The sequence below is a fragment of the Seriola dumerili genome, unplaced genomic scaffold, assembly GCF_002260705.1.
Source record: "Seriola dumerili isolate Sdu_G_001 unplaced genomic scaffold, Sdu_1.0 BDQW01000283.1, whole genome shotgun sequence".
Lineage (NCBI taxonomy): Eukaryota > Metazoa > Chordata > Actinopteri > Carangiformes > Carangidae > Seriola > Seriola dumerili.
This window is the reverse complement of record NW_019174538.1, coordinates 801,770-815,705: the sequence shown is the minus strand read 5'-3', so window position 1 is coordinate 815,705 and position 13,936 is coordinate 801,770. Positions and strand designations below refer to the sequence as shown.

At 40.9% G+C, this 13,936-nt stretch overlaps 1 protein-coding gene across 1 annotated transcript in view; it reads left to right on the top strand.

Moving 5' to 3' along the window:
* Positions 1-11,411: 11,411 nt before the first annotated feature.
* Positions 11,412-13,936, top strand: part of LOC111230711 (semaphorin-3ab-like) — an 80,502-nt gene continuing 77,977 nt past the window's right edge. Inside the window, exon 1 of the mRNA XM_022757534.1 lies at positions 11,412-11,599. Coding sequence (XP_022613255.1) covers positions 11,500-11,599 — 100 coding nt within the window. The 5' untranslated portion in view covers positions 11,412-11,499. The remainder of the gene's footprint in view (positions 11,600-13,936) is intronic.

Below are 13,936 nucleotides of genomic sequence, written 5' to 3'. Positions count from 1 at the left end.
ATTCTTCTTTTTGTGCTTTACCTGAATCTTTCTGATGATTTACAATTGGTTGTAACGACCCGTCAATCATCCCTGCCAAATGCTGTTGTTAGGCAGTCAGGAGAAAGGCTGGCCCCTCGGCTGCCTGTCTAGAGCATCACTAGGACCACGTGTGCTGGCTCTTTTTCTGTTTGTTTGTTTGGAACACAAACATGGCTGAAAAGATGAAAAGGAAAAACAAATTAAGTCGCCTCATTATGTACAAATCATTTTTATTTCTCGTTTTTATTGTGTTTTTAAATCCTGATTTTTGGACGCTGAAGCAGTGATGTAAACAAAGGAACAGGAAAACCAAGCTGTATGCAACGTCTGTAAATATGAAATGTGGGTTTGTTCATACTAGACTATACACACGCACAGGACTGGAAACTGTATTTGTAAACTAGCTTTGGTTTGTGTAATAAATTACTTTCTATAACACCCAGCTTCTATTCATTATGGTCTCAGGAGGACGGAGAACAGCTCTATACATCTATAGCTCTATGCTAATACATATGTAATATGAATGGAGTTATGTATGAGAGACTTTATGAAGCGGTGGGTTACAACCCTCCCTCTGATGACGGGCCGACTGCGGCGCAAGTAACAACTGGCAAAAGAAATGCAGTTTAAAAAAAGTAAAGTGATTTGAAAAACAGGAATCACTTCCTTATGGAAAAAACAAACATTTTTCTAAAAAAAAGTTAATAACAAACATAAGTTGCAGTTCTTGAGCTGTTTGTTTTGCATTTTGTTGATGCAACAAATTTTAAGTCTGACCATCGAGACACTTTCCACCTTTTATAAGTTCATCTCTGGACGTGTTTTAAACTCTGTAAAAATCCTCTGCTGTGATTCATATTTAGTTTAACATGGTTTTCATCTCCTCTCACTTCCTGGTTGAGAAATCTGGATCAGGCCTTGAGCCCCGCCCACCACCTGCTGGCTCCAGGTGGACAGGTGAAAGAGCAGAGAGCATCAAGATGGTGAGAGGAGGAAACATCAGAGAGACTCAGCCACATGTTTGAGCCTCAGTCAGACCCAGACTCAGAGGAGGAGTCTGAGACCAGAACCAGAGACTAGCAGACGGGTCAGAACCGTTAGTATCTTTTCAGAACGGATTGTGTAGTCAGAATTTGTTTGTTTGTTAGCTTGTGACTGACAGTGTTAATGCTAACGCTAAGTCTCTGTCTCTGTACTGACAAGGTTTCAGGTGTATTTAGCCCCGCCCCCCGTCCCCACCAGCTGACAGGATTGGTTCCTGAGGTTTGTGACGTATGAAACCCTGAATCTGTGTTTATGAGACTGTGATTGGTTCACTGCAGGTCAAGGTGGAAACACTCAGTCATGGTGTTGATGATAATTTCATCATCATGTGTCTGTGTTATATAAAAACATCATGTGGACGTTAACGAGGTGAAACACTGGGGTTTCATCAGAGGGTTTTTAAAATAATCATTTGTTTAAAAAGTCTTATTTATAATTTTTTGATCTGTAGAGCTGTGGTTCACAACAGGTGAAAATAACAGGACACAGCGTCAACTGGAGATTTACCCTCAAAATGTTGATTTTTATTCCAACAACTTTTAAATCAAGTCTATTTTAATTAATGTTCTCACGACACCTTAAACCTAAACCACCACATCCCAAACTTTCAACCCAGTTCCACATCCATCAACTCAGTCACGGATGATAGGTTTCTGATTAACACTATATAGTGATAAATACAGATAATTTATTAGTGATGTACAGTGTGTAGCATCACGGGTTTTAAATCTTTCTGGTGCAGAGCTACAGTTCATTGCAACAATAAAAATCCCTCAGCAGACCTTATTGATTGGATGAGAATCCCACGCAAGATCTCATCTGATCATAAACCAGGACCAGTCAGACCCCTGAGAGCTGCTGCTTTTTCAGGTTTGGGTTGAAGATCAAAGCAGCACAGCAGCAGGTTTCCCCACAGCGTGATTTTTAATACATTATCCCATATGTTATAATATTGAATAACGCTGAATGTTATCATTTTAAAACAATGAAATTAGTTTTCTTAGCTGTGCAGAAGATGTAACTATCCCTCACCATAACAATGAATTGTGCACATCCGTAAGCATGTGTAAAGACAACGCTCAGATGTGCCAGCAGCTTCACTCAGAGACCTGTGCTGCAGAGAGAGCACAGTGTGTGGGATGCTGAGGTGAGGCAGCTTCAGCCTGTGTGGGATGATGCTGGGTGTTGTGGAGTAATATTGAGAAGCTGTGAGTGTGTGCAGAGAGGAGAGAGACGGTGGTTGTGTAAGGCATCATGGAGGAGTGGAAGTCCAGGAATAACATGGATAAATGTGAGAGCAGGCCAGTGCTGGAGTACACATTAAAGTAACTTTCATGTAGAAATACTTTGCCTTGCACACAGCACACATCTAATGCTTTCCAAGCACTGACATGAAACTACATGGAATCACATTTATGTTTTCATAGATCATATATGACATTTTATATTGGTAATGAAATGACAAGCTAACACGAAATGAAAGAGTGTGCTATCAGCTAGCTAACAGTAGTTAGCTGAACTGAAGCTTAAGGCTAAAGTTAGAAACTAGTTAACATTAGTTAGCTAAACTGTAACTTAAGGCTAAACTTAGAAGCTAACTAACATTAACGCTCATCCGTAGATACTTGACACATCTGATTCATAAACTCTGAAGATAAGAAAGTAAATAAGAGTAGTAAACAAGCTAGATAGTTAGCTTCTGCTACTTACATTTACCTACAGTGTCTGTGTGACACACAGGAGCAGAGACTAGACGACTCCTTAATAACACCAAACTTCAAGGCATAAACAGACAAAACAAAACTATAGACACAAAAACATGCTTTACATACTTTACTGTCATTGTGCAAGCATCAGTTAAAGGGAGTAAATCAGCAGCAGTCTAAATAAAAAGATATAAGGGTACATTCCAGGCTTTCCTGCTGTTATTCCTATTATCACATACCACTCAGATCACAGGTCGTACTGGAGTTTTATTACATCAGAGAGATGCCTGGAGAGACCTTTGGCTGCTTATATAGGAGATGTGTGTGGTACGACAGGAAGAGGAAGAGGAGGTGGGTTGGGAGGAGGAGGCCTCCACTGATATAAGAGGAGGAGTGTAAGAGGAAACAAGAAGTCAGCCTGTGCTTCTCTTACTGAAAATGACTCCCTGCAAATGAGAGGAAGATGCAAAGGCTTCAGTGAACTGAAAGCTGTCAAATAAATGTAGTGGGTAGAAAGTGCAATATTTCCTCTCGTGGCATTTGGCTGATCAGTGGTGGAAACATGATCACTCAGTCAGTAGGTCACTGACACTTACCGTTATAGAGCTGGGTCCTCCTGTTGTGGTTCAGCCAAAAGGTAAGAGACTTACCAAACCACCACAGACGCACAAAAGATAAACTAAATAATAAACTGTATCTTGAGGTCAAAACATCTCTCTACAACTAATCCTCCATTGTCTCACTGCTTATGACTTGGGACCAGTGTTGAAATGACAAGCTAACATTGGAAATGAAAGGGTGAGCTATCAGCTAGCTAACATTAACTAAATGTTAATTAGCTAAACTGTAACTTAAGCAAAAGTTAGCTAACATTAGCGGTCACCTGTAAATACTTGACACAATTTAATTCAGGAACTCTGAAGGTAAGACAGTAAAGTGTATTAAACAAGCTAGATAATTAGCTGCTACTGCTAATTATATTACACTACAGTGTCTGCGCGTTGCATGGGAGCAGAGATTTAAGGATGGAGCCTCTGATGGAGAGAGGCAGGTAGACGACATGTTTAGCGAGCATAAAGGTTAAGAAATGGTACGGTCCAATTTAGGGGTGTCTGAAATTGTAGTACAAGATTCTTACAGGCATGAATACGGGAAATATATTGTATTATTTACAGTTACACATAAGAAGGATATATAAATGTTTTACTCCCCAAAACTTGTTTTCACCTCTCTTGGGGGGGGGGGTCCAAGTCTTAATCAGGGGGGGCAAGACTCCCCCAAAATCAACATTAAATCCAAGTCAAAGACCAAAAAAATAAAGGTACAAAACCATGATTATAACAGACCTGACATGCAAGATAACAAGACGGATTCAGATATTTAGGCCATTCAGATCTCAAGTGTTCATGTTAAATAGTGATGTCACCAAGTGTGTAAGGTCGTTGTTTTATGCATTTCACTTGAACAGCTGCATACTGACTTAAATTGTCTTAACTTGCTGTTCTCCATGTTGCTGCTCTCATGTAATGGTGTTTGATAAACAAATTAAAAAAAAAAACTCCGTCATAAACAGATGCTCCATCTCTTTCTACAGTTAATGACACAAAGACTGCGACAGAAAAGACAAGGTGCAGCCATGTTGGCATCATCTCTATAAGAGCCTGGAGGCAACTTGTTGGAGCTACAGCTGCTGAAACAGCATTTATAATAAGACATTATTACAGGGACGTGTGGATGTTAATCAGTTCACTAAAACAGCTTTGTTCACAGCAGACTTCACGGTCTGTCTGAGGGAAACGACGAGGGAAACGTTCAGACCTAAACCACAGAGCGAAGAGGGAGGGAGGGAGGGAGGGAAGGAAGGAAGGAAGGAAGGAAGCTCGTCACTGCCTACTCCACCCTAACTGGCGGCCGGCGTCATGTAAGACACACCGCTGCCTCTGGTGCAACACTTGTGGAGAAATGAGTTGGAGGGAGGGTGACGAGCCTGTTCTCTGTCTGTCCGTCTGTCTGTCTGTCTGTCTGTCTGTCTGTCTGTGTGTGTGTGTGTGTGTGTGTGTGTGTGTCTGTGTCTCTCTGCTCGTGCTCTCTCCCTCCTCCCTGCTCCTCCTGCTGCCGACCGGAGAGGAGTAGCGCGCGGAGCAGCGCCACCGCCGGTTTTATATACCGGTCTATTTTTAGCTCCTCGTTAGTCCAACTATATTTAACCAATATGAGCTCATCGGCTGCGCGGCCCGTCCAATGGGATGACAGGGAGAGGAGGGGAGCCGTCCAATGGGAGTGAGGGAGAGGAGAAAGGGGGCGGGTTACAAAAGAGCCTATTATCTGCAGGGAAACAGGCAGCGAGCGAAGACAGGGAGAAAAGACGTCTCACTCTGCCGCTTTTCCAAGATACCACAAACTTTTGACTGTAGAGAGCCAGAGTCAGTTTTCAAACGAACTGTTATGGCTAGTAGGCTAAGTATTAATCAGAATCAGAATCAATACACTTTAAATTAGGTTGAGTTACAGTTGCTCCCTCAGTTGCAAATGTAACAGCAAAGAATAAAGAGGAAGTAAGAATATAAAGATAAAAAGAACTATAACTATGATATATGAATGAAAAATAGAAATATGTAAAGATATCTGCCACTACTATTGAGGTGTTTTAAAATATGTATTATGATATAAATATAAATGCCACAATATATGGTGTAATTGCACAGTTTAAAATTTCACTTGTTTGAAAGTGTCAGAATTACACAGTTAGTATAATATGATAAGCTCTTTGTCTTTTCAGTAATGATAAAACAACTGTTATTTTGTTAGCATTCAACAAGCTTTACAGCTTTAAAGGTTCTTAGAAATGCAGATATGACACATCCATGTGTTTGTGGTCTTCAATTTTCTCTGAAATTAACTGCACAGTCACCCAAGGCTAAATTAAGACGATGCTACGGGTAAGCAGACTGTCTATGACTAGGAGGAGGTAAATTTATCCCCATTTATTTCAGTGAAAACTGACTCAAGATGCACTCACTTCCTGTGAAAAATAAATATTTTCTTAACCAAATACAGTCTGACTGTCGTCCCCTGAAGACCACACTCTGTGGGCTGCATCCATTTAAGGTTTATGATCCCATTTGTATCAGATAAACACACGGTTAAACTAGCGCTAGATCAAAACAGCTGATTACAGTTGTGCACACACATTTTAGTATGCGAATGAGAAAAGGCCAAACATGGCTTGTTGTATTTAATAAGTCACAAGAGTGTGATATAATGTAAATGTGTGGTGAGACTTGAAGAATGTGTTTACATTAAAACTGGAGCATTTTTTGAAACTGACTGAATCCACAAGTCCACCATGCTCACAGATAGGCCTACTGCTGCATGTCTCACAGTGGCAGTGGCTGTAGTGTTCATCTCTCCATTAGCAGATCTTCGGTGATGACTTTGGACTGGTAGGACTGGCTGCTCTGTCTCTGTCTGGGGTGTATTTTTTTGTTATGACTTTAGAAGAAAGCTCTGACAAGGATTGCCCCAAGATCGTGAGTCATCCGTACACCCACCTATTCTGTTGTTTCCCAAAGTTTTATTTTTAGCCTGCCTGCACCGAAACACAACGCCCAGTGACACATGTGTCCCTGCTGCTCCGGCGGGACAAGAGTTCATCTCCGTGACACATTTCACAAAAACAGAAATAAATAAATGAATAAATAAAATAAAGTCTTGAACTGTGGGAACTGACCGCAGCAAATCGCCCATTATTTAACTTCTAAAAATCTCTTTTTACTCTGCCACAGTGGTGATGCTCTTTCTTTTTTTTCTGTTCTTTTTTTTTTTTTTTTTTACTGTTGATTCACTGCTGCCTACCATTTAGCACCGAGCGCGCTCCCGCCAGCCGCGCCTCCTCACAAAAGGTTCCAACACATCATGACGGGAGCGCGCAGGACGGTCAGAACCTACTCCCTCCAAAATACTCACTCCACCCTGTCATAAAGTCACACACAGCTGGTAGAGAATTTAAATTCAAACGGAATAAACCTGACTGGTCAGTTTTGAAATGAAAATTATACAACTGAGATCAAATATCAAAGCAAAAGCATCGATTAAATTTGACTGTCCAAAATGGCACCATAGTACTGTATAACAACAAACTATGTATGCTACTCTGTGTTACTACTGTAAAAATTACCACATGAGATTAAACACATATAAATATAAATAAACTCATTAGCTGAATGGGTGGATTAAGGTGATTTGTTAGTGGAGGGTTTATCTTATTCTTTTATTTGATATAGAAAATACAAATATAACCTCAGTGTCTTTCCCCTCATCTATGTATTGGAGTAAAATCTTGAGTGATTCACAGCAGGTACGGAGCAAAAAGTGGGTCATGAGAGTAAATTAAGATGTGGAATTGAAGATGGCATCCAGTATTTGACTCTGTGATGTTATTAAGAGCCACTTGAGGCTGATTAGCCATTTGGAAAATTTAAATATCCATAGAAAGAAGATTATATCATCATTCAACTGCGGTTATTTTCTTTATGTTTATATTTTTAAATGTTTTTAACCATATTCTACAGTGTGTTTCTCCTCTCCCTGGTGCATTATACTGAATTTACACAATCTAACATTGCCCTCTAGTGGTGAAAATACGTCATTACACAGAAGGTGTATTGAATTTAACGGTTACTCCTCTTCTTCTTTGATGCTGCAACACTTTTAGTTTTCCGAGTTTGCTGTTTTAAGGAAAATGTTTTGTTCACTCTGTCTTTAAAAATGTACGTTGCTGACATCGTGTACAGACCAAGTCTCGAATTCCCCCCATAGTCTCGCGGGATTTCGATGAAGCAGGTAAGCGGCGGGAAGAAACGTAAGATGGCAGCACAGTCTTACCTGCGAGAGTGAAATCAGTGACGTTCCCAGAAAGTTTTCTCTTCGGTTATAGGCACAAATAGCCTCGAACCAACGGCACATTCCGGTAAGATAATGTTAGTCACATCTTTACATGTTGTTTTTACTCCATTTTATTGAGTAAATCTCTCTCACTGTGAACCTGCGACACTATTATGACGTATATGACGTGAAATTGCATTTAAACGCCGCTGTACTAGCTAGCAGAGGTCAACCATCGACCCCTACAATGACCATTTCTAGTACATGTTTTTAAAGAAATGTGTTATTTTGTGTTCTTTGAACTCATATTGTGTCAAATAGCTCTTTATGAAACAGGATCAAAATGTTCATTCATCTTCATTAGTGTCGTTAAAGGAGGCAACAAGTTACCATCACTCTCTGTTCTAGTAAAACATGGCGGCATTTTCAAGCCTTTAGTATGACATTTTATGTGACCCAGATTAAAAGAGAGGGTTCAATCAGTATTTTCATATAAAACTTTAAAATGAGAGTAACAGCTCTCCTGTAACTGTCTAAGAGACAGATTTCATGTGTATTTCATATGGTTTCATGGTAAATTCATGATTATTTCAGTTCATACAGTGGTTGAAAAGGATTAAAATTGCAATAAATAAGATGATTAAAAGGGTAATATTGATAAGAGACTTGTCTAAAATTTAAAATGTATACATATATACATATCACTTCATTCAATTTGACAACCATTACAAGCATACACACTGTGAGTTAGTGATATTAGGCTTCATATCAGCCTAAAAAGAGGACATAAACATTATGAAACTAAACAGAGTGCTCATTAACTGATGCGTTCTCACTCAACTTGTGAAACAGGGAATGTGCCTGAGTTAATGGACGTGTGAGTGTGTCTATGTGCCTGATAGAGAATAGCAGCGGGAGGATCAGAGACCCGTAATGATCTCAGCAGCTCGAGTTCACACGCTATTTAACTAATTGACATCACTTGTCAAAGAGAAATCAGAGGCTTTTTGTTCGAGCTAGCTGGGAGGTCATTAGTTGTAATTAACAAGCTGACTGATCAGGTGGTTGGTGACGAGCTTGTAATTATCCTGACTTAACGACCAGAGAGTTTAAGTCAGTTCTATGGCGAATTATCTTAAACTGACAACAAGGTGCTTGATGTTCCATCTTTTCTCCTCAGAGATGTGATGACCACAGATCCAGCCCAACCAAGAACAACCGGCATCTGAGGTAGAACCTTCGAATGGCTGGAGAACATTTTTGTTTTGACTCTATAGCACAGATCCCTGCTGACAGGTCAAATGCAACCTTTATGAGATTCTGCAGCGTTTACTCACGAGCAACTGAGAGGCAGCCGATGGTGACTCATCAGCTGAGCTCACATGTTGAAATGACTGTGCTGCTGTTGCAATAGTATTATTGTAAAACACCAAAATATCAAACCTAACTTTTACATTTTAAACCTTTACACTATCGTGTCAGTTTCTCCTCATTTGGAGACATAAACATTTTAAAACGACATCTGTAAATCTTAGATTAATATTTCCTGAATTTTCCTAATTCCCCCACATCATATTTTCTGGATCTTTGGTGGGTAAGGGCAGCACACCCTCAGCAGAACGCCCCGGAGGAATCCACATTAAAATATCTTAAATGTTTTGTTTTTAACTCCCTTGTGACCAACTGATAAAACACAGGTAATTCATCCTGTGTATACATAAAAACATTTACATTTGCAGTTTTATTTCTCTGTTGCACAGGATTGATCTATTTTATGTCACCGGATTGTCTAAAATACAAGAACTGGCAGTGGTAACAGGAACAAAGAAAAGAGCTCTACACACAGGAACTTCTTCTACATCAGAAAAGTCACAGTACGAGCTGCTCTGTCTGACTGACAGGTGATCCTGGGTTGGCCTAAACAGAGACGCTGCAGCAGTGAGAGGTAAGCAGCCACTGCTGTAGTACTACTGCTTCTAAAAATAATGCACGTTACTAATTTAAATGTGCAAAACTATTCCACCTTAAAGGGATGATGGAGTTTTACTAAGCGGCAATTAACAACGTTTTTTTTTTTTCAATACTATGAGCAGAATCATTTAATGTTAATTATTAAGACATGAAGCTCCAGTAGCATCTTGCTCAGGGTCACTGCGGCAGGGCGTCGTGCCGTCGTAGGAGCAGGGTTAGTCAGCCTGAATAATCACGAGGCGACGGTTAAATAATTAGATAACTTAATTATCAAGCGGGTGTGACCAGATTTGCCCTCATCAAATTAAAAGCTGTGTGAGGCTGTGTAAACACCAGGTTGCAGGACCTGTAATCATATAATTAAAGTCATGGGTTGTATTTAAAAAAATAAAAATCTGCACTAATTATACAATAACAAACAAGTGTGGAGAATAAATCATTTACGAATCAGAAATCCTGGGAGGGGAGAATATACTTGTTCATTTGCACGCAACCTAAATTCATTATTTATCCCAGAGAATGAATAAATTGTCCCCGCTAGCCTGTGATTGAACTTGAGCTGGTGAAAAATTCAGCCTGCGCCGCTGTACCCCAGTGAGCCGCTATCTAATGAAAATAACAGAGCAAGAGAGAGAAGGCGCAGGCTTTAATGATTGCATTTGGGTTAGGAGAGGAGATGGAAGAAATAATGAGAAGGAGGAAAGAGACTGAAAGAGTTTGGAGCAGAAAGAAAGAAAGAAAGGAGGTGAAAGTTTGTTTGTAAGATCTTACTTTTACTTTTAAATTTACTTTTAATACACTTCATGGCTCCAGATTATATCTCCTGAGTCATCTACCTGCACACAGTGTGAGGTCTGGTTGTAGTCACCTATTGGCTTTTTCTCATGGTAACACTGGAGAATAATGGTTACTGATCATTTTGCAGCTCTGACAAACTCAGCCTTGAAAAAATCAATATACTATTTTCAACAGCATCTGAAAACCCACTCTCACTGAAAGGCTTCTTTTTTTATAACGTCTGGATAATACGACTGATACAACTCTGTGTTGTTGTTTTATTTATTTGTTTTGTAAAGCGTGGAGTGATCGCTGTTTTTAGATAAGTGTTGTGTGTTATTATGAGATAGAAAAGAAAAGCTGAGGTAAGAGATGGAATAAAGATGAAACTCAATGGTCTCTTATTTTATTTCTCCACTTTTACCAGGTTTTCCTGGAGCAGCGAGGAGACGTGCCTGTGTGTGTGTGTGTTGTGTGTGTGTTGTGTGTGTGTGTGTGTGTGTGTAGAGTGGCCACAATGATCGGGAATCTTGCTCCCTCCGCCTCCCAGAGAGAGAGAGAGAGAGAGAGAGCGAGAGAGCAGTCACATGCAGAGAGGAGCTGGGACGAGAGACAGAGCAGAAGAGAGCTGTCAAGCTGCGAGGAGGCAGCGGAGAAACGACTTAGTTTTTTCTTGGAAGATATTTTCCCCTCCATCTCTGAAGCCCACACACACACACACACACACACACACAGAAAGAATATAAACTGGCAAACACACAGATGGTGAAGTGTGTGTAAGTGCTGCTGTTACCTTCATATAAGGAGTGGTGAATTATTTGGAGGATCTGGACTTACTCAAGCCTGATACACTTGGACTCTGAGGGTGTTTGGATTCAGCTTCTTTGCAACTCGGACTTTCACTCAAATTAGATTCAAATTTCGTCTTTCAACAGTTCAGCACTCGGACCAAGAGTGTGTGTGTGTGTGTCCCCTGTGTGTGTGTTGGGATTCAGCACTTGACCTGAATGCAACACTGAGGTTGAGACTGACTCTGAAACTGCTCTGGCACTTGTCAGCTTGCCTGAATTTGTCAGATCGGACTCGCACGTGAAGGATGTGTTGGCCGGTGACCGCGGTCCTGCTCGCCCACCTCGGGGCCGCCTTAACGGGGGCATGGAGAGCATCTCAGCCGAGACTACAGTTCACACACTCCGGTAAGAGGCAGCATTTCTTCTCTGTCTTCTTCAAGTCTTAATGTCTGATACATCTGTCGCACTCTCTTCACACATGCAGGTGACGGGAATCACGCAACGCTTCTCATCTTTCACCTTTCTTTTTTTCCTCTTCTGTTAATGCCCACACACACACACACACACACTGTTATGCAATATGTGGACATTTGCCCCTCTCTCTCCACCTCTCTCTCTGTTCACCTTTTTTTCCTTCGTTCTCACATTTCCTGCATCTCTGTAATCACCTGTATTAAATTCTTCTTCCAGTCGTCCAGTTTGAGCGTGAAAACCTTGTCTTTAGCCCCACCCACCTTACTTTCTGGTCTCACTGTGAGTTCTGGGCAGAAATGGCATCATTTAAGTGTTGACTCTCTAACACTGTTATAGTGTGAGGTTTATTCCTAAATTTTATATTCAGCATTTAAAATTGGTCACTGTTTATTACAGGCAGCTGTGAAGGTTGGTGAGACAGGTTGTAAACAAAAGCTGTTTATTTAGAAATAAAACTGAAGGTGAGCACACCTGAAGCATCACTGATAATCTTATTGAGCAGGAAAACAACTGCAGAATCTACAGCAGGTCAAAGCTGAACCAGTTGATCATATGACCTGTGGTGGTTGGTCTTAATTATTTTAAGCATCCACCTTTGTTTCTCTCTTCCAGATAAATGTGACAAACCTGGAGCTTGTTTAAAATCTGTATTGTTTGTGTTTGTTTGTGTTTTTAGTCCCATTTGACGCCGCACCACGTTCTCAGATCACTGACCAAAAAATTCTTGTTGTAAAAAAAAAAAAAAAGTTTTTCCTTTTAAAACTTTGACTCACAGCTTCTTTGGCAGAAATGAATTAGCTGAAATTTATCATCTTTATCAAGAACAATGTTTGTCCAAAGGAGATGCAAAGCTTTCATTTACAATTAGGCTTCATCGCCGCTTAGGCGTCCTCCCCGTCATAAACAGACTTCTTGACAGCGCAAACACCCCCTTGGCATTTGAAATGAAGTGTCTATGTCTGTTACTTCCAGCTGCGCCTAACAAAGAAATTATTGTCTGGTGGCAGAAATCCCAGATCCAGATCACCACCAACTTAATTATTTCTTGGCCCCGGGCCGATCTGTCCACCACAGTGAAATCCATGCAGCAGCGGTGGCTGGAAAAAGCTGCAGACGGACACAACACTTGACCTCCTTAAAATGGGGAAGGGAAAGTTGAAACTCCTTTGAAGTATAATGTGATTTATTTAGCGCACAAACTGTGGTGGAAACTGGATCATGCATTGGTAGTCTGGTGTATTTCACCCTCTCTTTTAGTCTTTCTCTTCATGCACTTCTGTGCAGCACGTTGCATAAACACATGTTGTTGAATCAACATGCCGGTGCAGGCGAGGAGCGCAGGCTCTGTCGTCAGCCGGTTGATTCAGGGCTGAATTAGAGTCGACGGCTCCTCTTAGAGGCTGCAGTGGTGCTGCACAAGCTTCTAATAGTTGCTGGCGTTTGTTTTAACCTTGCGGGAGCAGCGGTGGGGTGGGGTTTGAGAGGAGATTTGAACATGATGGTTGTGTGACGGACGCTCTGAGATGTCCGGAAGCAGTCTGCTCCTACAAATAGGGCAGGAATTAACACTTTTGTTTTGTTGTTTGGGGATAACAAACATGACGGTCAGAAGTAATGAGAAAGCAAAGATCTGCGTCTTCTAATTAAAACAGGATTTGGGATTCAGTCTTTTGCCCCCTCAGCTCTATTTATGGTGAATACCCTCCAAATTAAAAGCTTTTTTTGAGGCGTTCAGGTCTTTAGTTATGGAGAGATAAACTCAACTCCCTTTAATCATGTTTACCAAAGACACTGTGTAGAGAGTAAGAAACCAGCTGATTACACATTCTTACATAAGCCGAAACACAAAGGGTCTGTGAAGTAGATGTGATAAGGCTGAAGTCGACCAATCATGACCTAGAAACTATAGAGAGAGATGGAGAAGCGAGACCTTGTTGGATGGTCCCAGGTGGGAATTTAGCTCTAATGAAATCTGAATGTAAAAATGTGAATAGCTGCTAAAGTGTCTTTTTTTGAGGAAACGTGAACTACGTGTGTGTGTGTGTGTGTGTGTGTCCGTGTGTGTGTGTGTGTCCGTGTCCGTCCGTGTCCGTGTCCTTGAGTGTGTGTGGCTGCATGTGTGTGGATGTCACTTTGAAGATGCGAGTGTATGTGTGGTTCAGTCGCAGGAACTCTGTCCACCTCAGTCTTTGTTGTGTGTTCTGCTGAGGCGCATCCTCTCATGTCTTTGAACAACAGTGGCTTGTGTGTGTGTGTGTGTGGGTGGGT